Below are 25,368 nucleotides of genomic sequence, written 5' to 3' on the forward strand. Positions count from 1 at the left end.
AGTGAACGTGTGACCAATACAGGGAGTGTTTACACCAGGGTTTTAACAGAGCTGCCAGTGTCTAAGATTAGCCTGGAAATGTCTTTCTTTTTCTCCACTTCATAGCAAAGGCCTAATGTAGTGATTAGTAATAGCTTGATTAGAAACACTTCATATTATTGCTTAATCAGTTAATGAGGTCGAGAGAGACAACAATGTGTATTCAGAAGCTAGAGACATCACTTAAAGAAAGAAGAAGAAAGCTGTTTCTGCTAGTTGGATAGGGGAAAATTCAATGGTCTATAATTGGTAATTAACTCCTTTTAATCAGCAAGCAATGGCCCTTAATTAAGTTATTTTTGTGATGTGTGTTCATGTGTGTAAAAACAACTACAAAACACAGCCTGGACAAATCAACTTCATGTATTAATAGCATATTCCACACATGTTGTTAGAAACTACACTACTAAACTACTACAAAAATATGATATAGAATTAGACAATCTATACTGTTAAGCAAACGAGGCCCCTCATCCACACACACAGCCAAGCTGTGATGGTGAGGCAGAGTGGTGGAGCCATTGCAGGGGTGCAGTTCCGATGGCTGCAGGATACTGGCTCCAAGAAATCCCAGTATGTGTTGAAATCAGAGGGACACTCCTCCAACTTCTTTCTCAAAATACAAAGTAATTATTTAGTTTTTTCCACTAGTAGTTCAGGTTTCAATAATTAATTTTACATCTGCCAATGTGTGTCACAGTGGGGATTGTGAGATAGATCATTGTTCCATAATGAGGCTAAAAAGCTTGATTGACAGGTGCCTGTCATAGGCAGCCCTGGAGCTTTCTGCTGGTTCATCCCACCTCAGTTTAAAGATAATGGCCAGGTGTAAACCTAAATTACCCCCTTTGAGACATCCCTTGGGTGACGTCAATAGCATGATGTCCGTGTTTCTAGCACATTAGTTACATGAGATACAGTGTAGTGGGCAGGCGTTTCTAGCTGGATATCTCTTTTCGTCACAGCAACATACACATGCTGCACCCTGCACTCATTAGTAGATTTTTTAGGGATAAGTTTGTCTTTCCCTGTTAAACATAGGACTTTATAATTTCTCGTTCATAGTCCTTATTCAGCTCTGGAAAAGTCTGTTGAATCAGAATGCGTTGAGTCCATATCATCCCGATTGATAAAGTCCAGAGGTTTTATCATCCCGTGTTGGAGATCCCTGGAACAAATAATATGCTGTTAGACATCTAGGATATACAATTGTGCGATACAATCACTACATCACTAAAAAGCTAATTCAAATGTTTGTCACTAGTGACTCATGCAATCATTATAGTCGATATTAAGGTTAAGACTACACAATGCAAACAGACATTTTTATGTAAAACAACCAACTTTTCTAACAAATAGTGTACAGTTGTATTGTGTACAATAAGTTGACTGGTAAACTATCCATGTTCTGCAACTTCAGAATACAGCATGAATCATGTTTTCCCTTTTCCTTACCCTGAAATCGGTTACACAACAGCTACAGAAGGTAACACTAAAATGGAGTCTTTGTGTCCACTCTCTCTTCTCCTGTCTTTTTCACACTGCTCTGCTACATTCGTCATGTCCCTGGAGATGCGATGTTATGAGCGAAGCTTGAAGAAACTGTAGGGGTTGTGCAACAAAGTCCTGGAGCAGAGATTCCTGAAGCCACTGACATCTTTACAATGACATCATGTTTCTCCCAAGTTCCAACATCCTAAAACAATGGAGCATACAGTTCTGAAGCTGTACTGTATGACCAATGTACTAGATGACGCTCCTAAAAATAAGTTTTAATTTCATAGACATTTGAAGCTAGGCCTACAAATGCTCTGCAAAGAACTTGTCAGGGTTTCACACTGTACACTGAAAACATCGGAACAGGGAAAAAACATTATCTCAGGTCACTTAATACAGGGATGTTTCTGTTTCAACCTTATCTCTAGCAGCCAGAAATGATCCATACATGGCAACAAATTCCATAGTGGATTAACTATGTAAATCACACTTTAATAATAAATACAATGTACTCTACTAGACTTGACAACCAGGACTCAATTCTCAAGTAGCGTCTCTGATCACACACGTCAGTTTTACTGGTTTCACTTTTAGACAGATAACCAAAGCTCAGTAGTTTTGTGGTGTGCTATTGTCAGTGGGATTTTTTAAATCTGATATATGCTTGAAGGAAGACTTGCAGAGGTATATATGGATATATATTTTTAAAAGCCAAAAAGGTACTGTAAGTATGGAAGGATTAAGGATCTAGTTTATTTTCTTTTCAACTTGTCTTCCTGTCAGCCACACAACTTGTTTTTGTTTTTTCTGGGTCATAATTTTAAACGGAACCTTTTTTCAACCTGTTGTTGTCCTTTTTCAACACTTGTCACTTTTTCAAATGTTTTTGTCGATTATTTCCAGGTCTTTTGTCACTATTTGACGTTTTTGTCAGTGATTGTTTGATGTTTTGTTGATTTTTTGTCACTATTTGCTACATTTTTGTCAATTTTGCTACTGCCTATTTATTTTTGAAATAATTTTGCCAATTTTTTACACTTTTATTTCAACGTTCTTTTGTCTTTTTTCTTCTTCCAATGCTCTGACATTAAATAAAACAGACACCATCCACGTTAGTCTCTTTGACAACTTGGTTGAAAGAAACTCAAATTTCTGAGACAGTAACTTTTTTTTTTTTTTTTTTAATGGTCAAATTTGCCTTGAGGACAACAGGAGGGTTAATAAATAACCACTGTAAAAACTGGGTTGCTTCTTTTGTCCACTGTCTATATGTCAGTCAACAACAAAACATAATCTAACACACCAGCAACAAATAACAATCCCCACTGGATGTCCTAATATTGAATCTAGCTTCACACAGAGCTTGTTTACAGCTTGAATAAATAATGTAAACGAACTGCTGCAGTCTCCATGCTTGTGCTTTAAAAGTCAGCCATGCTCAGCACTGCAAACTCAATCCAAGTAGTTCCCTGGCCACTGGTAAGTAGGTAACAGGGACTTAAATGAATGAAAAAGTCATCAAAACTATCATAGAATGTCACAAAACAATTCATAAAGCATAAAATTGTCATTAATAAGTCATAGTATGTCATATAAAGTCATAAATAACAGTAATAGTATTGAATCCTTTTTAAATGTCATAACATGTCATAGTGTAGCATGCCATAAGACAATTCATAACGTAGTATGTCATAAAACATATAATAAATCCTAAAAATTCCAAGTATAGCTAGTTATTAAAAAGGCATAGTATATTATGTTACAAAAGGCCAATCACAAATGTTATAATATGTGTTGGAAAGATATTATCAACATACTATTGCTTCACAGAATGATCTCAGTTTTAAGCCCTGACAAAATCCTTTACTGCCGTGTCCTACAGGTGTTCTCAGGGATTCAATCTGTCGTCCAGTCCACTTTGACTCAGCCACAGCTCCAGTCGTGCAAGGGGTAAAGCTTTAGTGTCTGTGGAAGTGTGTGTGTCTCTCCTCCACCCTTACAACCTACTGCCAACTCTGTGTGTGTGTGTGTGTGTGTGTGTGTGTGTGTGTGTTTGTGTGTAGTTGTACTGGGCCTCTCTGACCTATATTGTCTATTGTATAAAATAAAATTACGTGTTAAACTTTAGAGAGACTGGGTGTAAGATTATGCATGTGTGTACGCCTAAAGAGATGCCTCGGCCCTTCATGCAATTTTGTGTTTGTGCTTTCTGACTAGTGTAATAAACCCATCTGAGTGTGCATTTGTAATTGCCCATTTCCAATATTGCATGGAGGAGTGAACAAAACACAAGGGGTTTAAGCTCCTTAACACAAGCTGAAAATCACGCTCTTGTGCCCTCAGAGCCTATCTTCTTTAATTCTCCTCTTTTGATCCTGCTGGGTGAAATGAATACACCAGCGGAGAGGCCAAATGTGGTGAGGCTGCAAGCTAAAATGTTGTGTGTATGATAAATTAACTTTGGCGAACCCAGACATAAGGGAACAGGCAATACAAATCATGAACACACTCCACCTGATAGTTTGTGTATGGAAGCTTTCTGCTTCTCATGCTGATCATTAAAGGTTCCGTGGCACAATAATTTCCCGTTATGAGGTTTTTTAACAAATAATATGAGTTCCCCCAGCATGCTCATGGTCCCCCCAGTGGATAGAAATGGCTTTGGGTGTAAATTAAGTCCTGGGTATCCTGCTCTGCCTTTGAGAAAATAAAAGCTCAGATGGGCTGATCTGGAAACCTGCCCCTTATGAGGTCATAAGAGGCAAGGTTACTTCCCCTTTCTCTGCTTTGCCCACCCAGAGAATTTGGCCCACCCATGACAGAGAGACATCATGGCTTTCAAACAAGCAAAGTGGCAGTTGGTCAAGGCCACACCCCCAGCCTCCGCCTTGCCCCCCCCTCTCTCCTCCTCAATAGCTACACAGAAATGGCACGTCCTAAGTAAAGCTTATTGTGAGACTCTAGCGGCTTTAATTCTGCACCAAGGCTGATATTTCGGGAAAGAGACTTCAGATACAGTATTAGGGGACCACTAAGGTCTATATAAAAGCATTCAAAAAGCTCCATGTCATGGGACCTTTAAAGGATTCCAACTTTACTTAAAATAGCAGCCTCGTTTAGTTGGACAATGATGAATAATAACCCACTGTGTCTAAAGCTAACAATTAATGGGGCCAACTTCTAGGTAATGAATCAACAGCTGTGCATTAAGGAGCATTAGCATGCCCATTTATTAACTGAACACTGTCGTTGTGTTACTTCTATCCCTTCATTCCTGTCTTCCATTGCTTTCCGTCTCTCCTTCCCTCACTTCCTGCTGATGTAGAAGTTGGAAACCTGAATCATGTCGTTCTGCTTTTTGCTGTCGGGAGGAGAAACCAGTGCATCAGTGCAAGAGCTCTACTCAGCAGCATAAGGATTTTCACAACAGTGAATATCACTATCTCACAACATCATCTGAGGCCAGGGGACCTGGCTTACCTCTTAAACTGTCTGTGCTTCTTAGCCTATCAACACTGACTGGCAGCAATGTTGAAGCAGAGTAAGCTAAAGCAGTGTTCAGCACACCCCAAAAACATATTGACAGCATATCTTCATACACTCTTTATAGAGTGAAATAAGTACTTTTTATGAGATTTGACAGTAGCTGAATCCAGAGGGAACGGATTCAAAAGGGAAAAATAATTAGGCAGTTTAAGAAACGTTTGGTGATGCAAGTGAAACAGCATAATTTTCCACCCCATACATCCACTCTGTTTAGTGCAAGTGGGGCTAGTGAGGTAGGCTTCATTTCTATAAGCATACCAACAGCTATAAAGCTGAAGAGAACACACACACACATCCACAAAGACCTACGCTTGTGTCTGTAGGGTGCAGAGGAAGTTGTCAATGTGATCCTGTGGCATGTCCCCGTCCAGGTGAGCCAGGTAGTTGTAGAGTTGGCCAAAGGTGTTGAACGGGATTCTTGCAGCGCCACCCTCATCATCCTCTGTCAAGATCTCACAGGCAAACTTCAGGGAACTCACAAGGGTCTGAGAAAGTATTTCCAGAGACGCAGAGAAGCAAACAATGGGATTGTGTCAAAAACAACAGACACACGTCAAAAAACCATACCTCCATTTAAGGCCAATCATACACTTACTCACGGACAGTTACAAAAAACAGCCTAATCAGTGTAGAACATGACTGCCCTCATGTGGTTATGGTGTTCAACAACCTCATACACAGCAGCATCCTTCCCAAGTAAAACCTAATGTTGGTCATGTTGACCTGCATTTGTTTCTGTATATTCAGGTTCACCTGCAAAGTCCTTCTTCTAGAAATTCGTTAATCTGTCTCTACTTCTCTATCTGCAACTTGAAAGCAAACCAATTGGCTTAAAAGCCATTGCAAAGATTCAAGCAGTCAGAGAAGGATTTATGTCCCTCCAGAGATAAATCCTTCTCTGACGTGAAGGAGAAGTCTGGATCCCGGATTTCTGGATCTAGTCTAAACACTAGAAGGCTAGCATGGGAGATGAACAAAAAGAAAGACTCTTCTATGATCTTCAGCTGTGCTCTGCCTCACAGTAGGTTTTAAGGCTCAAAGGAAGTGGTATAAAGTGGTATTAGCATTTATATCTGGCCTTATGTAACATCTCACCCCTCCCAGAGCACTGCAGCCCAGAGCAAAAAACTCCATCCAGTTAATGTCTGAGCCAAAGCTTCCCAGCGACATCAGGGTCTCCAGCTGATCCATGGGTAGACACAGACCCTTCCATTTCTCCTGCAGTTCCTCCTTGCTGCATGTTTGCCTGGGGGACAGCTACAGTTAGGTGGAGGAAGTGGAGGGATTAGATTAGTAGAGATTAGAAGAAAATATCTACTTTACCAGGTGACTGTAAAAATCCCAAGTTATTATTCAGTATTATTTGTTGTAATAAACTGCAGTTGTGGATGCGGCAAATCAGCCAGCCAGTCATGCATACTAATGATCTGTTTATCAGCAAGATTTCCTTTACTGATGGTGGACTTCTACGTATGGGAAGCTGTTTAATTAAAACACAGCAAGGACAGATACATATGATGCCAGCAGATGCACCAGGTGAGAAAAAATAGATTCACAATAATGTGAAACTTTAAGGATTCAAATGGTGTACCAGTACCACTGAAATTTGCAGATACACTCAAAATAAAAGTGTTAGCAAATATGGATAATAAATTTACTGCAACTAATAATAACAAGGTACAGTAATCAATTACAGAATGTAGCATGCACAAGACAACAATCTGAAGCAAACAATTATCTGATCAGTTTAAATGGGGTGTGGCTCTGTTGTAAAGAAAGTACCTGTTTATGGAGAATCTTCAGTAGACCTGGAGACAGCCCAGTGTCTGTCTTCTGGGTGGCAACATTCATCTCCAGCCTGTCCTTGACAGGCAGACACTCTCCTTTAGACAGCGCACTGAAGTATCTGGACCACACACACACACACACACACACAAACAAACAAACAAAAACCACACACACACACACACACACAGTATATATGTGAACACTGTGCTTGGCTTCCCTCTGCTGTCACTCATGTCCCCCTGCTTAAGTGTTAGAACCTGACTATGTAAAATAAAAAAATACATTGGCATTAGTCCACTTGAATGAGTTCACACAAGGGCCTTTAGTTGAATAAATCATGTGTTGTAGTTTTCCTTGTCTGAAGTTTACCAATATTCTTATTGTGCTAAAGGGTATTTAGTGGCTTATCTTACGTCACGGTTTAAATAGTGTTTGCAGTGAATTTAGAGGCTGCATGACTTTCAGCATCCCTGAGAGGCAACAGAACCTGGTGTTACTGGTAATTGCATATGAACATCTTGTAACCCAGGAGACATTTGAATAGTTTTTGTTTCACTATATGGTTCACTGTATCGCCTTTTGCAGTAAGCCCTGCCAAGATATTAACAGATAATATGACAGCCCTTTGGGGGTACAAGAAAACAACTTCATATATTTAAATTTCATCCAGTACTTTAAAGTGCTTTTTCTATGTTGGAAAAAAAAGCCAGATCAAATCTGCAGTAATAGAAGCTCCTGGGATCCAATTACAGCCAGTCAACGCAAAGATGAGCGATGCACAGGTGAAAAGGGCCTGCCTTTCATAGTGAGATGCTGCCTGGAGAAACTGTTTATGGGACTGTTTAAGAGATAAAGATTGAATGAAAACATAATAACATGTGAATGTCCTTCCCCTCTACCAAACCACCACTGACAGAGATAAAACGTACGCCGCAGACCAGAGCAGCAAATCCTTGGGCTGTGTACGGATGGCTGCCTTAGTGAAGTTTTTGAGGATGTCCGGCAGCTGGGGAGGGATGTTGATTTGCTGGGCACAGTACATTACGTCTGGAAGAGGCATGGCTGCAATCTAAAACATTGCAATATAGTGCAATTAGCAGATAGCAGATGTAAGAGAAAAAAGTGTCAAATTACTGGGCTGGCCACTTAAAACTAGTGACAATAACCACCCCATTAATATAAAACTGAAATTCTGGTTCTTTTGACCTAGTAAGTTTAAGAGGAATATGGAGGTATGTGTTTCATAAAACACAAGCCCCAAAAAGCTACATATAGGCTATGTATATATTTTTATTATACAGAACTATGATACAAAATAGAACTGTATGATAAAAGGAGCCATGTTGGAGAATATCCCGCAATTAATAGTTTTATCATCAAATAGGCAAAGTTCCTTCAAAAAAAAAATTCAGCTAGAAGTAAAAGAAAAAATAACAAATGTGTCTGAATCTGCCATTAGCCACCAGGAACATGTAGCGTTAGTTAAGTTAACGTTAGCATTTTACAGTAAGAATTGCAGAAGCTGCTTTATAACAGGCGAATAAAGAAACAGAGTTAAGAATGTTGGAAACAAGAAACATTAGCTAGTTAATGTTAAATGTAGTTAGCTAGCTAGCTGTTAGCTAATTCGTAAATGTTCCTTAACGTAAAATGCGCTTTTAGTCAGCGATTCACTTAATTCTAGTTAGCTAGCTAACGTTACCGGCCTGTTAGGTAAGTTTGCTAATATTGTCATAAAATCAAAAGAAATGAATGATTAGTCCGAATATCTTGAGCTTTACAAAATGTAACGTTAACATTACCTGGATTATTGAACAATGAATGCGGACAAAAATGTGCGGAAAGATTGTCTAAAATAAGGGTGGCTGGCTCAAATAATGTCGCTAAAAGTAGCAGTTGGTGTGTGTATCGCAGCAACGTCGCATAGCAACAGCGTTCTTCTTCTGTTTTCAAGGGTAGCTGTAATGCTGCGCAAAGCAGACCACTGCCTCCTTCTGCTAAGGAGAGGACAAAGGATGTTTCACTTGTCCAGCTGTTTGACATACAGTATAAAATGTTAAAATACAGTAAACAGTATCTTCATCATAGACTGTATAAAACTATATCTTCATTGTCAGGTTAAAGTTACAACTGTCCCAAATGACGTACACCATTCTGTGTCAACACACACATTTATTGAAGTGATGTCATAGCAAAACATCATATTGAAGATTTTATTATTAAACAGCTTCTTAAAAATACAGGTTAACACAGACTGTGATTAGAAAATAATAGTACAGCTATCAGTATCTGCTAAGGGGAAAGACATGGACATTTAAAAAAAAAAGCAGAATATCACCTCTACCACCCCCGACACTCAAAATAAGTCAGAAACTATGATAGACCACAGAAACAAATCCATACTCGTGCAATAGGCACACATGCACATTCACACAATCGCTTTAAGGTCATATACACTGGCAAGTGCAAATTTATTTGAGCACATGTATAAGATGCGTAGGTAGAATCTGCTTTTGAAATCCCTTTCAGATTCAACTTAACATTTAATGGGAGCTATGTAATACAAACAGAAGAGCATTTCCTCTCTCAAGCTCTTACATTGCGGCAAATTAAATGTGTCTAAAAAGATAATAAACAATGATAAGGATGGACTGTAGCAAAAACAACACAGGTTATCAACTATCCCATGGTCCTAGTCCCCTTTTACCCCTCCCGAATGTCGTCTCTTTCTCCACTTGGTACAAAAATAAAACTGTGCTTTCCCAAAAAAACCACCCTGGACACTCCCCTGTGCCTATAAAACTATCTAGGATCAGATCATATTCCCCATTGACATATCCAGGCAGGGATTACACTGTTCCAGACCAGCAATTACCTCATAAGCTTATTTCCCTTATATCTTACCCTTCCCTGGACGAGACTTTGGCCAAGTCATCCTTTGACAGGCAGTTATGTGTCAAGTGCAGTTATCTGATTGACAGAGTTTGTGTGAAACAATGTTACCAACTGCTCCAACAAAAAACGGATAGATCTTGCAAAATGTTCAGACAAAAGCAATTCCTCACAGATAAAGATTTGTAAGTGACACGGCTCTGTCCATGGCTGGCATTCCCAAAAGCATTACAGCGCTACAGATTAGAGCAGTGTGCAGGCAGCATTTGGAGGCAATGCAAATGGGAAAACTTATGTTTGAAATTTTACAAACACTACTTCTAACCTTTTCACACAGTCAACCGTCTACTACTGAGTATTAATAAGACCAACATAGTATAATCAAATTGTTTTAGCTAATAGGAAAACTTTTCATGTAGGAACATTTTGGAATCAACCGACAGGTCTTACTGGAATCAAATTAAATGGAATTAACTCAGTGGACGATACACACCAATGTATGATGGAAACATTAGCTTTTTCTAAAAGTTCATTGAATATCTACCTCCATGTGGTTTTAAAGGGGTGATCCTGTGTTGCTGTTTAGTGGTGTTCCTCAGATTTACTTTTTCTGTGTCTTATAGTTGGATAACAATTATTATAGCACTTTTATGCTTTTGGGAGACCAGGTCTTGCCCGCTACAAACTCCAAGCTTTTCAGTCACAGGGTTCTGGTTTTTCCTCGGTTCTATCTCTTGCCTCGTTTATTACCAGCAGGAGGTTTCTTGAGCTGGAGAAGGGGTGCCGCGCCGAAGCCGGCAGCAGCTGGGTTAGACACGCCAAAGGTCAGGCCCGCCGAGGGGTTTATGCCAGGGTTACTACTGAAGTTAAAGCCTGTGCTGCTGCTGCTACCAAAACCTAGAAAAGCAAGAGACAGGGGACGTGGGACAAGAAAAGAAAGAGGAAAGCATAAGAAATGTTAGAGAAAACAAAAGTAGTGGAGCAAATAAAGGATTCAAATTAAGGATGTCTACATCAAATACACATTCCAGCATACGCTAAATTGTGAACAGATTTTGGAGTCTGCTCTGTATTTTCTCTGCACAAGAGTTGTGACCAACGGGCATAGTTCAAATGACTCTGTACTCAATTGGATAGTCCTTCAACCAATCAGACCAACGATCCGGGTGACGTAGAAGCGACAGTGGCGTCAATGGGTTGCTGCGCTTCGGTGGCGTTTGGTGGCCGCTATGTTGAATGTAACAAGAAGCTGTCTTGGTTGCTGATCTATCGTCATCATGTTAAACCCACCGATAGCGCGGCAGTTTGTGATTGGTTCCCGCAAAATTGTGGAATGAAGCATGAGAATTAAACTCGCAGGTTTCCAGACCGAGCTGCAGGGCAAAATCAAACCGCGGGCAGAGTGGCCAGGGTGTACCCAATCTACAGATTTTGTCCTTGTTGTGAAACCCCAAATCCTAAAACTATTAAGTACTAACAGCAGAGAGGGAACCAGATAAAACGTATTATACTGTAGTATCTGCATAATGTGCAACAGAAAGCTTGACCAACTGCTTCTGATGACATCTGCACAGAGAAATATCTAAATTAAGGAAGTACACTAGCAAACACAAGCTTACTCAGATTCTAATTGAAGTGTAATTTTTGGGGGTGGGGTGTGAAAGGGGTATACAGTATAATGTACCTGCACTCAGACTGCCTCCTGTGGGCTTACTGGTGGAGGAGAAGCCAAAAGAAGACCCCCCAGTCCCCACCCCACCAAATCCTGGCCCACCACCAAAACCTGTGGGAGAGAGTGACATGGAAGTGAGTTTGGGCTAAGCACACAGCCTACACTAGAAATGAAAACAGGGAGCAGTGGCTCAGGAGTACACACAAGCAGGCATTGGCAAATTGAGTAATTATGTGTCAAATCAGATCGACCTATTGGATAAAAAACCTTATGTAAATGCTATCTGAAACCAAACAAATAAAAGGCAACAAATCGCAACCTTGGCTCACCATACTTACCATTATGGTGAGTATGATGAGCCAATCTGGATCGGTTGTACATTGCCGTGCCCCTACAACATGTCATGTCTCTAGATGTTATATTTTTGAAGATTCAATTCAATTCAATTATATTTATAATATAAATTCATAACAAGCGTTATCTCAAGACACTTTAGAGATAGAGTAGGTCTAGACCACACTCCAGAATTTAAAAGTACCCAACAGTTCTAGTAGTTTCCTACAGAGCAAGAAACAGTGCGAAGATATTGGGTATAGGGGTGTTAAAATGAAACTAAACTCCCAGGGGCAAAAAAAACAATGGTGTCAAACTGTATAGTACATACAGTTTGACACCATTGTTTTTGTACGTACATAGTTTAAACAAAATCCTAAATGTAAAAAAACACCTCTATTTGATTTGACATAGAATGACCCATATGCAAATCAAATGCCACAACCTAATCAATAGAGCACTGCCTAGAGCTTAACTTCTGACTGGAGATCAAAGCAGTACTTGTAGTACACTTTATTGCAAAGCAAGGGCCAAAGGGAGAAAAACGTCATGAGAAAGATTTAACCAAACACACCAGCTACAAGAGAACACACCAACTCGGTGTGCGTTCAGACCACTTGCTCCCACATCGCCAAGTTACTTTTAACTGGCCGTTGTGGCCAAGTGGATTTGCCGGTTGACAGCCAAAGGTATTTTAGCTACATGCGGAACATTATCTTAGTATAACACATGCTTAGTTTTGGCCAAATGTCTCCTCACTAAGGAAAACCATCATCCAACTTGTCACGTCAAAAGATACAGTGACCAGTGGCTGCTCAGTTTTCTTGTGGTGTGAACGCACTTGACCTCTTGTGCAAGAAAGAACAGATGAGAAAATACATTGCCAAGCTTTGACTGCACCACTCTCACACTGCCTGCCAGTACTTTCATACAGGAGAACACAAAGAACACACAAAACCAAAGCTATAAGACATTAGGGGAAGGGTACTCTGCGTAATGGAAGGTTAAAACAAAAGGGAATATTCATTTTATTAATTATGTATATATATATATATTTTAAAGGCTGAGGTAATACCTCCAAGGGTAGAAGAGCCCAAGCTAGTGCCCACTGCCAAGGCAAAGGGGTTTCCGTACCCTGCCCCCAAGGGTGCCTGGGTCCCTAAGGCACAGAGAGAGAGAGCATATGCTTTACTCCTCTGAATGTGTGTGTGTGTCACTATCTCCTTTGACAAAAAAAAAAAAAAGCTGGTAAGAACATTCACCATGACAAGGACATATGTGTTTTGGGATTTGCACTACAATCACATAAAATTGGCTCTCTTTTCACATTGAAAATATTTTTTTATATCAAAAAGCTTAAAAGAAATCCCAAGCATGTAGGTTTTAAACAAACTTGTTTTAAAATGCATCCCTGATTAAAAAAAAAAGATCAAATAGAGTAATCTAACAATGTGGTTGTGTTTGTCAGGACATTGCAGCAGCTAGTAACTAAGTCTTCACGTTGTGTTTTACTAATATAAATACTACAGTGCAACTGAAGAATTAGAGAATGCTCCATGCTTTTACAAATGCAGTGCACTAGCATATGTACAAAAGGTTTCAACTATAACATAGTAGTTGCTGACAAAATGGGGGGGGGGGGATGCTGCTAGTTCTTTCACTCAGAAACTTGTCTTTTTCTTTATGCAATTTCTTTTTTTATGAAATCAAATTTTGTAAGGCTTCCAATTAGTCTGCACTGTTAATACAACTTCAGTTGAAAAGAAACAAGGACAAAAGTTTCTTTGTTTAAAAAGGGATTTATTGTCAATTTAATATGCAATTTCACTTACATAAAACACAAACAAACAAAGTTTATAACAGAATTGATTGTTATTTGCTAACTGCTACTGCATTTGACAAGTTTCCAAATTTGCAAGATTTCTGAGAGTGAATGAACTAGCACACGGCAAAAAATGCATCACACAATTATTGAATAAAGCTTAAAAAGGCACACCATATTATATATTAAATATACTGTATCAGCAGGCATTGGTTATATACGTTTTAAACACATTCATCTACAAGTAAAAGCACTCGAGATTTAGATTCGAAATGTGAATTTGGCATCTACGGCTGCCTCTCGGTGTAAACTGATCAAGATAAAGGAAAGTCAGTGATATGTTACAGTTTGCCTGTCCAAGTCAATGTGGTCAAGTTTTGTGGTTTTGTGGACACTTTTCACCAAACAAATGTTTGGCTGGTAAAAAAAGCTGCACCTTGGATGAATCTACACATGATTACAAGCTACGAACACACTTTGTCCGATCAAGTCTGATAAGAGATTCAATCCCCCCCCCCCCCAAAACAACCTGCCATACTAGTACCTCCCGGAAACCGCATTCAGAAATGCCACTACAAAAAAGCATAATGTAAGCATATGAGAAACGGTCAAAAGGAAATGATTAGGAGAGAATAAGAACATTCAAAAACAGTCAACAGCCAATAAAAGACCAGTGATTTTCTGGATTTCGACCAATTGGGCTGGTTTAACAGAACTGCTGTGCTGATGCTCAACATCACACAGGAAAAATAAGATATCATACAAACAATTCTGAATCTTTGAGTTTCAGAATAACTCATGTTGAGTTGAGCATTGTAGGCAAATTGTGGCACTAGAATTGTTGCACCCCCCCCCCATCCAAAAAAAAAACACAAAATTTGTTCACATTTTAATTCCTTCATTAAAAAATAAAAAAGGGATTACTCCTGCTGTTGTAATACCTTTCAAGAAAATACAGCAGTCAGCATTTGCATACATATAACTGACCGATACTGAGAAGATACCCGACATGCGGGAACACGGTGGCTAAATACCAACTATCACCACTTATGTTCAAACAGCTTTGACAGACCAATAATTATTACATAATTTAATAGTCATTATTGTGCCTAGTATGCCTGCAGAGATGTGGAAGACAATATGTTTAGGTGTATGCTAAATTAAAAAAAAAAAGTCTGGACAACTTGGAAATCTAGCTAACAGAACTGCTTGGCCACAAAACTGTATATCAATCCTACAAAAAGTTTAGAGTTGTTTAACAGAGGACTTGAATGTCCAAAGCAGCAGTTTCTCTATCAACACGCAGCGGCTCCATCAAGACAGAATCCACCAGGATGGGTTCAGCCGAGCACCACTGTAACTAGCAGCAATATCCAGCACATGCTGGAGACTAAACTGACCAGTTGATTTCAGAACACATTAAAATTACATTAAATAACTTTTCTTCAATCTTTTGAGTGCCAAAATGCTATGCTCTCACAGGTATCTCTAATCTATCTAACCTTTCTTCATAAAATTGTGAGAAATAACACTAATAAAGAAACACTATACAATCTGTCCACACTGATCTGTCTGTTTCGTTTGGCACTAATGTATCCTGCTGGTACTAAAGGACCAGTGTGAGCAGCAAAAATCATTCTTCTCGAAGCAACTACCAAACAAACTAGACTCAATCAAACTAACAAGAAAGTAGATTTTCTACACAAGTTTCCCAAGAAAACTTGCAAGGTCCATACAAAGTACCAACACATTGGAGAAAATACCTGAAATTACGTGTTAACACAACTTTTACTCTACTTTTACATTCAGTTGAATTGAATGTGAAATGACCTGTCCCCGTTATGCTGACAGTAGCCCTTAGGTGAAATAGCTTAGACCAAGTGATGGACTCACAACCACACCAACCAAATCCAGTATTGAACAGTGAGTAAACGCAGACTAGTTTTGCCACTTTTGAATATCCTTTTTGTAAGTGAATCTTCAAAATAAATGTAGTCTCTTTGTTCACAACACTTGATTGTATACAAACTGAGCACACTGCTTCATCAACAAGTGACAAAGACTGGGGCTATTTCAGTAATATGCACTTCCACTATAAGACAGAGTAAGTGCAGTAATGGAAAGATGTCTTAGTTTTTAAATGAACAGTTAAGGTAATTAAATAACTTCTATTTTCAGTCCTGAGTCTTATGGCACCTTTCACCTTACGTCTATTGAGGCACACATCTGATTAAGCTTTTAGCCAAAACAACCAACCCAACGCTGACAAGTATTTGAGTCCAACAAGAATCTGCTTGAAGTGTCTGGCTAGTGTTATAAGGGCTGGGAAACTGGCCACCTGCAACTATGCCTTTCCAATAACAGACTAAGTTAAACTCAAACAAAAAGTATATGGAAATAAATAGGTAAATAAATATTAAAGAGACCAAGACAGCCACTTCTGATTAGACTTATTCTATGAAATGAATGAGTCAAATTCTAGTAAATAGCCACTATTTGGAAAGAGGGATGGGAACTATGAGTACTATCATTGACATTAAAATAAACAAATGCAATCTTGTAACATAGTACCCAACTCTAGAGTTACCAGACTTGCAAAGCTATACCTTGTAATAAATAATTTACAGCGCAACGCAGCCTTTTTTTGACAGCTGGCATAGTCAGAGAACACAATTACAATAAACAAATGATCAAACAAAATGATCAGGAATTGATTTGGCTTTATATGAAATGATGGAAAGCAACACAAATCTTCAGCAGGCACCAAGGTCGTGTGCAACTACACAAGTGGATTTGACCGACTGTGGCAACAGGGCTTGATTATGAAGGGCTTTTATCTGCAAATTAGGGTTAAGCAATGGATTGAAAAACATTCCTTTCCCTACTTGGCACATACTTAAAAAGGCTAGATGCTTATTCAGAATAGCTACTGCATGTCCTGCTAAGCGACCAAAGGTATTTGAATGTTCCAATATTCTAACACTGAAAATGAAGCCACATTGATTGTCTGGGTAACAATGGGTGATGAGTAGATCTGATGACAGATTTCCTGGTTTTTGTGAAAAAGGAGGCAGCAGAAATTTGCAAATGAAGCCAGCTGAAGGTTCTGTGATTTGCCATGTGAGAATTTTCAAACAATGCTGCCCAACCCCATCCAATTAAAATATTGCTTTTAAACTTTTGAATTACGTCTTTACTACAGTGTAGAATAAAGAAAAACACAGCAGGAACATGCCAACATAGAGTAGCTTAGGTTGTTTGATCATAATAACTGAGTGCCCTGATATGCCAATAAAATGGCCTACAAAACAAAGCCTAAAAAAAAGGCTGAACATTTGTTTAACACCTCTGAGATGTGGCAACAACCATTACGGACACTAGTCTTAACACACCATCGACACCAATCTGTGTTGGTGTCGATGGTAGAACAAACTTTAGAAGTATTTAGGACTTTACTTGTAGAGTATGGAAAGAATTTCACAAGTGGTATATTGGTTCACATTTAAGGACTATTACTTTTTTTTTTTTTTTTTTAATACAAGTTGTTTTAGGCCTTTAGTTTAATTATTTAAAGTGTGGTTGCCTTAAAATGGGCCTTAGCCTAAACTGTGCCTATTATTGGAAAGATCCTGAACAAGAGAAGCTCCATGTGTCAATTAACAATGGTGATACAATCTTTTTATAAAGAAGTTTTTCTTTAAAATGTTCAACATTCCTGAATTTGTAGTGAAGTAAATACTCAATTGGAGCTACCCTACATCGAAGAGACTCCTTAACAGTTGGACTGAAAAGGGTAGGAGCTACATTATAATACATTTATACTTACACTTGACCACCAAGACAATCATATAATAAAAAAAGAGGTCTGAATAACAAGAATTCAAAAATGTTTGCCAAGTAACTTCACAGCAAGTGTCTAATGCTTCTAACCTTATCACATAACATTCACTGAGTAGGCTCATTTCAAGCATCCATTAAATAAAAAAACAGAGTCCTAACTCATATGAAAACTACAAGCTCTAATAATAACTTCAAGATTCAAGTGAGTACAATTGAGATAGCTGGACTCTCTCACATTATATCATTTCTTCAATGTCGGCCTCATCCACCTGCTCTAACATAGGGCACAGAGAGTAATTGGGTGAAGTAGGTTATTGTATCCCTAGTATTACTTAAGTGTTTGTATGACATTCTGTATGACAAGATGGTAAGGCAGCACAAAGGTTTCCTTTTGGAGTTTAGCAACAGATTTCTTAAATCTCTGCCTTTCCCAGTCTCTCTTTAGCGGTTCTTTCTTTAGAGAAAGTACAGACACAATAGCTTGGCACCAGCTAAGGCTTTTTGTTTTTATTATTTCTTATCATCCTCTCCTTCTCCTATTGACCTTCCTACTCCCACGATTGCCTCATTTTAAAAGTTACTTATCCTGTCCTCACCAAAACATTTCTCTCCTCTCCCTCCTTTATTTAGTTTAAAGGTGAGACGAGGAATACTTTCTAGAACTTGTAGGCAGTCAGACCTGGAGTAGGCTGTTGTTGCTGGGTCAACGTGGCTGCCATGGCAACCGCTGCAGCGTTGGGCACACTGGAGAAAGGGGCAGGCCCAGTTGTGACTCGCGGCGTACTCTGCCACTTCCTGTTAGATACCCGTTTGGACTCAAAGACGTCTGTTGAGTCTTCCAGGAAAGACCGACGGTAGGAAAGGTACTGGTGCTTCAAGATCTATGATATCAGACGTATACAAAGGGAAAGACAAAGAAAGGAATGGAATTAAAATATTGTTCACACGTCATAATTACAATTTGTTTAGAATCTAGACAATGTGGGGATCATTTTGTAAATTATAACATGCGATATTATTACACTATTATTATACATATGCTTGATAAATGCTTCTCACACAGCCTTGTGTTGGGTTCACATTGGCCGATAGTTTTGCGTTGCATTATTTGCGCAAGTTTGATCGCAGGGTCATTGTGCTTACTTGCGCCGTCATCAACCGTGGCAAAAAATAACAACTATTGCTGCTTTGTACCTGTTGCGGAAGTTCTACATACGTCACAAAATCGTGTCTGGATTCATAACATTTATCTGAAGGAGTGCACCGTTGAATCTTTACAGCCTTCAGTGTGTCCCATATCAACTAATAAAACAAAGGTGTATTAACTAATTATTGAAACAAGTGACTACAAATTAGCAAATAACTTAAAAAGGAAGAGACTATACTAACTAGAAGATGATACAGATGAAGTATAGCTCATGATGTGCTTTGTCAATTAAATGTTGTTTGTTTGTCGTCATTTTTTGGTTCAGCAGTGAAAATAGCCTACCTGATTACCCTGAGCCCACATGTTATACGTGTTAACAACTTAACCTTAAAAAAGTCCAATTTAAAAATTGATTTACTGTAATAAATCAAAAAATGACCTCAATGAGTCATCAGCTAATAAGGAAGCATGCTATGTTGAAATACTATCTCTGTCAGCCAGTAATTTCTCCTTTTTTTTTTTTTTTCAAACTACCCAGTTTGACAGCCAGGCCGAGTTGCCAGATATACCTGTAAACATGTAAACCCAGTGCGCTACAGACGTAACATTAGTACAACCATGAATGCAGCAAACAAAAGGGGATCAACGGAGACAGATTCTACTTGAATAAAGAAACCTGGCATGTTTCTAACAGTTGCACGACCAGAGACGTAACAAACCCCAAGTAAATATTGGAGATGCATTTGAAAGATGGGGACAGCTAAGAGCCCAAAAGGACGGCAAGTTGGATAATTTCCTCCTGAACAGGTAAACATTAGCTTCGGGCTAATTTATCACGCCTACAAGGGACGGACGGCCGTTTGATGTCATTTCAACATTTGTGTGTACTCACATTGAATTATACAGCTAGAGTAATATTATTTTGTGTGTAACGCAGTTGGTGTGAACACACCATTAGACAAACACATTTTCAAAACAATGTATTGAAAGTTGATAAGAATATTTAATAATTTTCAGACAAAGCTGAAAGAAGAGAACTGACCTTGACATTCTCATTAACAGACTGGAGCTGGGCAGCCAGTGCAACAAATGTCTGGTACAACTTCTGCATGGCCAATGTCAGGTCTGGAGACAAAAACATACAGATGAAGGTAGGGCTGCAGGATTATGGCCAAAATCATAAATCACAATTATTCATTAATTAGGGACAACATATTTGTTTACATTTAAATAAACAGAGCACTGCTTTCATTTCAATGCAGTGCTTCAGTCATGCAAATGTACAGATATTTGCATCAAAATAAGACGGTCTGGACCCAAAAAACTATTGTCTATTGTGACATTTTAAGACGGGCATTCTTTTTTTCTTCTTCTAATAATCTAGAATACGTAAAAAAATCAGATCAGTAATTTGCAGTTTTTCACTGTGAGCAACATTTTTCACGTTCCAAAGTCATCAGCTTTAATGTTAATAGAAAATATATTAATTAATACATGGAGATTACAAGACACATTTACCCACTTTCCTGGGTTGTGTTAAAAGTCAGCCAAATATCCTCTTACCCTGAGGAGTGATGTGGGTGCCACTGCTCTGGGTTGTCAGGTGGTTCTCCAGTTCTTCTATCTGCTGGCGGTACTGCTGCAACTGCACCTCAAACTGCTCTACCAGGCTACGGAAATAACTACACAGAAAATGTACACATATTTCCATCTTCGTCCACTGCTACTGCACATCCCCCATTAAATTACTTGTGACACGTTGTAGCTTACTTACTCTGATGGAGCAGTGTTCTCATGCTGAAGTCCAGGGGGAGTCTTTTGGGTACGCAGGGCTATGTCAGCATTTTTCAGCTCCTTGAGAACAAGGAAAAGACGTAAGTAAAAAGACTGATTTTTAAAATTATTTTATATACTGTATATATTCCTTCAGGATGCCATCTTTTTTTGGAGAACATTTTCAGTAACAAAACAGTCAGAAATCTAGACAATTCAAGTCCCTTCTCCATTTGAAGTCCCATTTGTAAGAGCTAGATTGATCTACAGCTAGACCTTGAAGAAAAATATCACTTATCCATCTTGGTATAGAACTGGGGCATTTTCTTGTCAATTATATATGTAGTTTGTGATTAAAATGGACAACTGTAGGTACATACAATGTGTTGCTATGTGTATTTCTTGACTTAATTGAGGAAGTTGAGTCTTGATTGTAATGCATGCTCATACTGACAATTGATCTATGACTATATAGCATTTGTGCATCAGGACCAAAAAGTTGAGTTAACACATAACTTCACACTTGGGCTGTGAAGGCCGTATGTGGGCTGTATGTAGATGTACTGTTTTTACCTGCGCTGTCTCCAGCTTTAGCTTGTCGATGGCCAGGGCTTGGCGCTGCAGACCGCTGGCACTGACAGAGAGGAGCTGTTTGAGGCTCTTGATGTCATCTTGGACTTTGGAAATAGCCTTAGATGACATCCTGCTGATGTCTTCCTGAACCTGTTTCTGGTCTTTCACAAATTTTCTATAAAAAAGAAAACAAAAAATGTTTTCCCACAATACTTTGCCAGTGGATGGGTACCAGTACTAGTTGTTATGCATTTTACTTCCATTTATTTAGAATAAAAAACTATTTTTGTTAATGTGTTAATAATAGTATAAGTTAGATTTAAACATTATTCATAAACAAGAGAAACTGTTTATTTTTAGAATAAAAAGCATGAAGCAAACACGGCATACTGTTCAACCAATGTGCGCAGCACATATACAACTTTTGACCTTGCTTCGGCATAACATATTCACAGAGTAGAAACGCAGCGTAATATTTGGAGCAGTTATAATTAGCGAAGTGAGTGTAACGATAATAATGGAACGTTTTTTACTAACAAAACCCCAAAGCGTGAAGACTTTATCAAAAAAAAAAAAAAAAAACTGTAAATGAGACAGAGATAGGGTGAACCGGTCCACACAGGGACGAAGATGACCTCACCGAGGCTGTGATCGCTGCTGAGGATGCCTAAAGTTACACGGCTGTGAATGACATTAGACCAGGCGATCGCACAGCGAGGCTATTGTGGGTGAGGATTTATCTATATTGGGGTCTCCGCAATGTCAAGGGAAACTAAATTTCAGAGGAATCTCACTGAAACGTCAAGCAACTCCATAGCAACAGCAAAACAAAATAAATCTCTGGCGCAGCCAATGTTCATGCTTATTGGCTCCCTGACGCTGAACTAATCCTTAGATATTGAAATTGGATATTGAACGACATTTGCATTTTTCGATACTTTAGAAGCAACTTGGTCCGTGCCTATAAAGTATTGAATTTGGTACTCAACATTACGCCCTAACATTACAACACTCCACCTAATAAATAGAAGTCATAACTTTATGACTTGTTTTGAACAAAAACAACAACAACTGATAAAACGGATTAACATTTGCATCTTCAAACAAATATGGCACAATTCTACCATGCAATGTGCTCAGGCTTGTGACATAATGGTCACTGAATCAAATCCTGTGACAATATATACACATACAAATACACTTACTGGAAATTCTCAACATCCTGACAAATAACTGGGGGCAGGTTCTCGTCTTTCAGAGCTTTACTGTCCCTGAGAGAGAAAAAGAGTGATTTTCAACATTAAAACAAACTGAATAGCACCTGCTGATCAGGTATAGGGCTGCAACTAACGATTATTTTCAAAGTCTATTAATCTGTTGATTATTTTCTCGATTAATCGATTAGTTGTTTGGTCAAGAAAATGTCAAAATGGTTAAAAAATGTGGATCAGTGTTTACCAAAAGCCCAACATGACATCCTCAAATGTATTGTTTTGTCCACAACTCAAAGATATTCCGTTTACATTTAACAAGCTGGAATCAAAGAATTTTTACTTTTGTCTTAAAAAATTACTCAAACAAACTAATAAATTATCAAAATAGCTGTCAATAAATTTATAAGTTCACAACTAGTTGATTAATCGTTGCTGCTCTAATCAGGTACACATAAACAAGGTACAAAGCCACAGAATGCCTCTCAGTAAACACTATTTTACATTAAAGCATGTATAGGTCTGGACAGTTCTAGGATTTCAATTTAGTAAAGAACAATGAATATTGGTCCACAGGACTTACTGTGCGTTGGCTCCAGATGAAGTGTCGCTCTTACTCTCAGAGGAAGTGCTGAAGTCGACTCCACCCAGGCCAATACTGGGGGCAGGGGCCGCTGATACTGCTGTGGAGGCAGCTAACAGAGAACCCAACGTTAACCCGCTGCCTAGTCCAAGAGAGGTCTGACCCAAACCTGCAACACAAAGTAAAAATATGGGTTATAATCCTACCCAAAATTGTAAAGATTGAGAACTACTTCTGACATTTTCCTGTGTTGAGTCATAATCAAAACCACTGCAGCTGTAACAATTTAAAACACTAAATTTCCTCTTGAAAATCACTAGTCACAGCGCTGTGTAAAGGTCAACATTATATTGCTCTCCCACTGACCTAAACTACAAAAAAAACTATTATGCTTAGTTCATTTAGATCAATTAAGACGTTTTATTGACTTTGCATAACATTCTTGCTTTTATGTAAAAGCATATGTTTTGCCACTATGCTGTGCTCTCAGGGGTTTGCTGTGCTCTCAGCCCCTAACACAAGCTCGGGTTGCCTGTTTGCATCTCACCTGCAGACAAAGTGTTGGCAAAGAGACTCCCGCCCAGTGATGGGCCTGCTGAGGTTGCAGCCGTGGTGGATGTTGTGCCACCAAGACCAAGGCTGAAGCCTGCCGATGCAGGCTGCTGTGGAGCCATGGATGTCAGGACAGAGCCAAATGATAAACCTGCTCCTGCAGGGGCTGATGAGGAAATGGAAGTGGTGGTGAGGGAGAAGGGTGTTGCTGAGGCAGTGGGCTTGTTAAAGGCCAAGCTGAAGCCAGTGGACGCAGCTGTAGTAGATGGGGCACCTGAAAATGTATATGTAGAAATCAAGGTTATAACCTATTACATTAACTTTCCAAGACTTTACGTAAAAATAAATAAAACATTAACACAAGCATACCTAATGTAAGGCCTGCAGTGGGAGCCGCAGCGCCTAAAAGAGAACATCACAACACAAGACACGGTATAAGCCTATGGCTGCAGCTGCCGGACACAGGAATTTATTTCACTGTTTGCCATTTGGTTTGTTATTTTAATATGTATGAGATTATTACTTGAGGCAGGTGTGTTGAAAGAAAAACCTCCAGTTGATTTCTGAGCAAAGAGACTTCCTCCGAGACCAAGAGATGGGGTGGTACTGGTGGAGGTGGCCAGGCTTGCGGCTGCTGTACCCAGAGCAGTCCCGATAGAGAAGCCACCAGTATTGGCCACAGGTGCACTTATGAGGCAAAAAGCAGTAAATTCAGTTACATAACAGTCCTTTCAAGATAACAGAGACAAGTGGCAAACTAGGGATAATCTGTCATCGACAGTTTTTCAAAGCTTTTTTTTTTTTTTTTAAATAGAATTTGGTAGAACTACTTAACAGAAATATAATAGGAAAAAATGTAAGGACATGCCCCCCCAACTCTTAACGTTATACGTTTACTTGTTCCATTCCAGACAACAGATTATCCGGACAACTCGCAGAGTTAACTTTGGTGGATCAAAGTAACAGTTGTGACAGTTCCTTCTGCTGCGTATGTCAAGCCATATTTGCTTTGCTTTTCAAGACAAGCTACAAGTAACGTTAATTACACAGACAGAACGTAACTTTGAACCTAAAATACTCATTAACACATGCTCTCGTTAGCTAACTAGATTGTTAGCGTTAACGTTACACAAACTATCCTCGCTCGCATATTAACGTTAGCTAGTATCTTCTCAAAAATATGCCGCGTTACCTTTAACGATCTCTTAAGGTCAACACACTCAGGTAATGTTATAAAGGCACGCACGTTTTGACGCCTATAACGTCATTTTAACTATGCTAACGTTAGCTAGCCAAGTCGGATTTTTGAAATATGTCATTAGCTAGCTAGCTAGCTACGTTACCTGGTTGCGGCCCCAAATGCGAATCCTCCACCATTGTTGGTAGAACCAAGAGTCCCTGATCCAAAGTTAAAGCCAGACATGTTGCCTTAAGAGGCAAACATTTAAAACTAACTGTCGATTTGGACTTCAGCCAGTTATTAAAACACTCAGCTAGCAACACAGCATCACGGTCAATGCACGCTAGCTTGTTAGCTAGCTTTGAAAGACACCCGCGTGAGGGCCAAATTCGCGGTTTTGCCTTTCCTCAAAAATACAAAAATGTAAACTTTTCCAAATACGTTGAATCGGGAGCTCTTTGGCTGTAAAATTGGTGTTTTGTTTTCGCACTTCTATCTTTTGTTTTTTAGATTTTTAAAGCTGTCAAATATCGCAGGATTAATTCTAGCATGTTGTTTTCCTATTCCCCGCCTGGTATTCCCGTGTCGCACTAGTATTGCATTTCGGGTAATTGTTTTTTTACTACATTTCCCGCTATCGCTGTTTTTGTTCTCGCGTGATGCCTCCTATGGATGCCTCACACTTTCGGACGTTGATTCCGGTCTTGCTTTCAAAATAAAATACGCCAATTGAGCCTAGATACTTAGTCCAGGCAGACAGACATAACATTATGTATTTGCAAACCACAGACACTTGTCCATAGGTTCAAACTTTTTCAATCTATATACTAGTATTCAACTATATACTAGTGTTCAAGTATGTATTCAAGCCATTTTATATATGCATACAGTTGCTCTCCAGACTGCACCAGGCCCGATCC

At 39.0% G+C, this 25,368-nt stretch overlaps 2 protein-coding genes across 7 annotated transcripts; both read right to left on the minus strand.

The window, feature by feature from the left end:
- Positions 1 to 796: 796 nt before the first annotated feature.
- Positions 797 to 8,793, minus strand: ropn1l (rhophilin associated tail protein 1-like). Of its 4 annotated transcripts, none has more exons than XM_034862637.1 (6): positions 8,673 to 8,770; positions 7,800 to 7,917; positions 6,865 to 6,988; positions 6,178 to 6,339; positions 5,392 to 5,567; positions 797 to 1,207 (listed from the first exon to the last, which is right to left on the minus strand). In XM_034862637.1, exons 2-6 carry the CDS (start codon positions 7,910 to 7,912, stop codon positions 1,108 to 1,110), a joined length of 675 nt encoding a protein of 224 aa, XP_034718528.1. In that variant the 5' UTR covers positions 7,913 to 7,917; positions 8,673 to 8,770; the 3' UTR covers positions 797 to 1,107. The 4 variants fall into 4 exon arrangements, with proteins under 4 accessions (XP_034718528.1, XP_034718526.1, XP_034718525.1 ...); XM_034862635.1 differs by having other exon boundaries at positions 801 to 1,207; positions 7,800 to 7,948; positions 8,673 to 8,776; XM_034862634.1 differs by having other exon boundaries at positions 806 to 1,207; positions 7,800 to 7,939; positions 8,673 to 8,793.
- Positions 8,794 to 9,022: 229 nt separating this feature from the next.
- Positions 9,023 to 25,055, minus strand: nup58 (nucleoporin 58). 3 transcript variants are annotated; one of them, XM_034862034.1, is made up of 14 exons: positions 24,612 to 25,055; positions 23,792 to 23,955; positions 23,638 to 23,670; positions 23,264 to 23,542; positions 22,717 to 22,885; positions 22,128 to 22,193; positions 20,923 to 21,097; positions 20,351 to 20,430; positions 20,140 to 20,258; positions 19,619 to 19,701; positions 18,109 to 18,310; positions 12,843 to 12,926; positions 11,447 to 11,545; positions 9,023 to 10,659 (listed from the first exon to the last, which is right to left on the minus strand). In XM_034862034.1, exons 1-14 carry the CDS (start codon positions 24,689 to 24,691, stop codon positions 10,490 to 10,492), a joined length of 1,803 nt encoding a protein of 600 aa, XP_034717925.1. In that variant the 5' UTR covers positions 24,692 to 25,055; the 3' UTR covers positions 9,023 to 10,489. The 3 variants fall into 3 exon arrangements, with proteins under 3 accessions (XP_034717925.1, XP_034717926.1, XP_034717927.1); XM_034862035.1 differs by lacking the exon at positions 12,843 to 12,926 and having other exon boundaries at positions 24,612 to 25,054; XM_034862036.1 differs by lacking the exons at positions 11,447 to 11,545; positions 12,843 to 12,926 and having other exon boundaries at positions 24,612 to 25,054.
- Between the last annotated feature and the right edge of the window lie 313 nt (positions 25,056 to 25,368).

The sequence above is a fragment of the Etheostoma cragini genome, chromosome 22 (assembly GCF_013103735.1).
Source record: "Etheostoma cragini isolate CJK2018 chromosome 22, CSU_Ecrag_1.0, whole genome shotgun sequence".
In the NCBI taxonomy this organism is placed as follows: Eukaryota; Metazoa; Chordata; class Actinopteri; order Perciformes; family Percidae; genus Etheostoma; species Etheostoma cragini.